This window comes from Olea europaea, unplaced genomic scaffold (genome assembly GCF_002742605.1).
Source record: "Olea europaea var. sylvestris unplaced genomic scaffold, O_europaea_v1 scaffold35827, whole genome shotgun sequence".
Taxonomy (NCBI): Eukaryota; Viridiplantae; Streptophyta; class Magnoliopsida; order Lamiales; family Oleaceae; genus Olea; species Olea europaea.
In genome coordinates, this window is record NW_019255023.1 from 1 (window position 1) to 1,170 (window position 1,170).

A 1,170-nucleotide genomic window follows, 5' to 3' on the forward strand; every position below is an offset into this window, starting at 1 on the left:
AAAAAAAGATAAACAAAGTGTGATATAGTCTTCCTTAACAGAAATAATTTGAGTATCTAAAATAACACAAGCCTGCACACCTATACTCTCTTTACCTGATGATCGATGTCAGAAACATACACTGTCCTCCTAATTACATCTTCCCTCTGTGCCATGCCTGTTCTGCTATTAATCCTCCGCTTCCCATGGCCATAGCCATTTTTCTTCTGTATATCAATTGTCATACAAACTCAATCAACAAACCAGATGCCATACTTCAATCCTATTACAAATGTTAATAACAAACTACATGATAAAAATAATTTAACTGGGAATATAGCTGCTTTAAAATAAAAGAAAAAATAAATGCCCAAAGTACCGATCTAAACAAAATGAACCTCAACAATCCTTATATTGCTGCTATCTTCTATCAGATATTCCTAATTCCATTCTTTATATTTCCGCATAGTTTTTTTTTACAAAATAGACAATAATCCATAAATAATAATACTCAACAAAAGAAATTTTACTTTGAAAAACTGTTAACAATCATATACACACACACACACACTAGAGAAAAAAACCCACCTTTCTAGAAGAATTCCCGTTTAGAACTCCTGAGTTAACAGGCTGCTGCATTACAAAACCGTTAGCATTGTAACCGAAGAACCCAGCGGCCGCATCATGTGGTGAGGCTATCATCAGTCTGTGGTGACCACCAGTGCCGTTCACAGCCAGTGATGGCGGCACAAATTCCTCAGCCATGGGATTCAATTTAGATAGCATTTCCGCTAAATCCCTCATCTCCCTCTTAAACCCCTCGTCTCCATCATCTCCGCTATTCAATTTCCTCTCAACCGGATTATTGATAAGAAGAGCTTTCGTGGCTCCATCACCGTTTGTTCTATGCTGCGGATGATGATGGCCGTTTGACTGTATCAGGTGATAACCATTATCGGTGGGTTTTGTTGACTTCTGATTAGCAGCGGCCTTTGTAAACTGCGAGTGGTTATGATTCACAGAGGTATTCTCCGGCGGGCCATTCGGGTCGGCCCGATTCGATGACGACTCTACGCAAATCCCAGCATTCTCCACCACGGCCATGATCACGACCTCGCCCACACTTCTGCAACAATTTTTTTTCACTTTTCTCTTTAAATTTCTTATTTGGGTCTATTAAAAAAAAAAAAA

The 1,170-nt window shown here is 39.0% G+C and overlaps 1 protein-coding gene across 1 annotated transcript; it reads right to left on the minus strand.

Moving 5' to 3' along the window:
* Nucleotides 1-73: 73 nt before the first annotated feature.
* Nucleotides 74-1,164, minus strand: LOC111386516 (polyadenylate-binding protein-interacting protein 11-like). The gene is made up of 2 exons (XM_023010981.1): nt 568-1,164; nt 74-206 (listed from the first exon to the last, which is right to left on the minus strand). The coding sequence occupies exons 1-2, from the start codon at nt 1,081-1,083 to the stop codon at nt 81-83; spliced, it is 642 nt and encodes a 213-aa protein (XP_022866749.1). The 5' UTR covers nt 1,084-1,164; the 3' UTR covers nt 74-80.
* Nucleotides 1,165-1,170: the final 6 nt, after the last annotated feature.

Coding starts and splice junctions, on each gene's coding strand:
- LOC111386516 (XM_023010981.1), bottom strand. CDS start 1,083: ATGGCCGTGGTGGAGAATGCTGGGATTTGCGTAGAGTCGTCATCGAAT. Junction 207..567: donor ACGGGAATTCTTCTAGAAAG/GTGGGTTTTTTT, acceptor ATTGATATACAG/AAGAAAAATGGCTATGGCCA.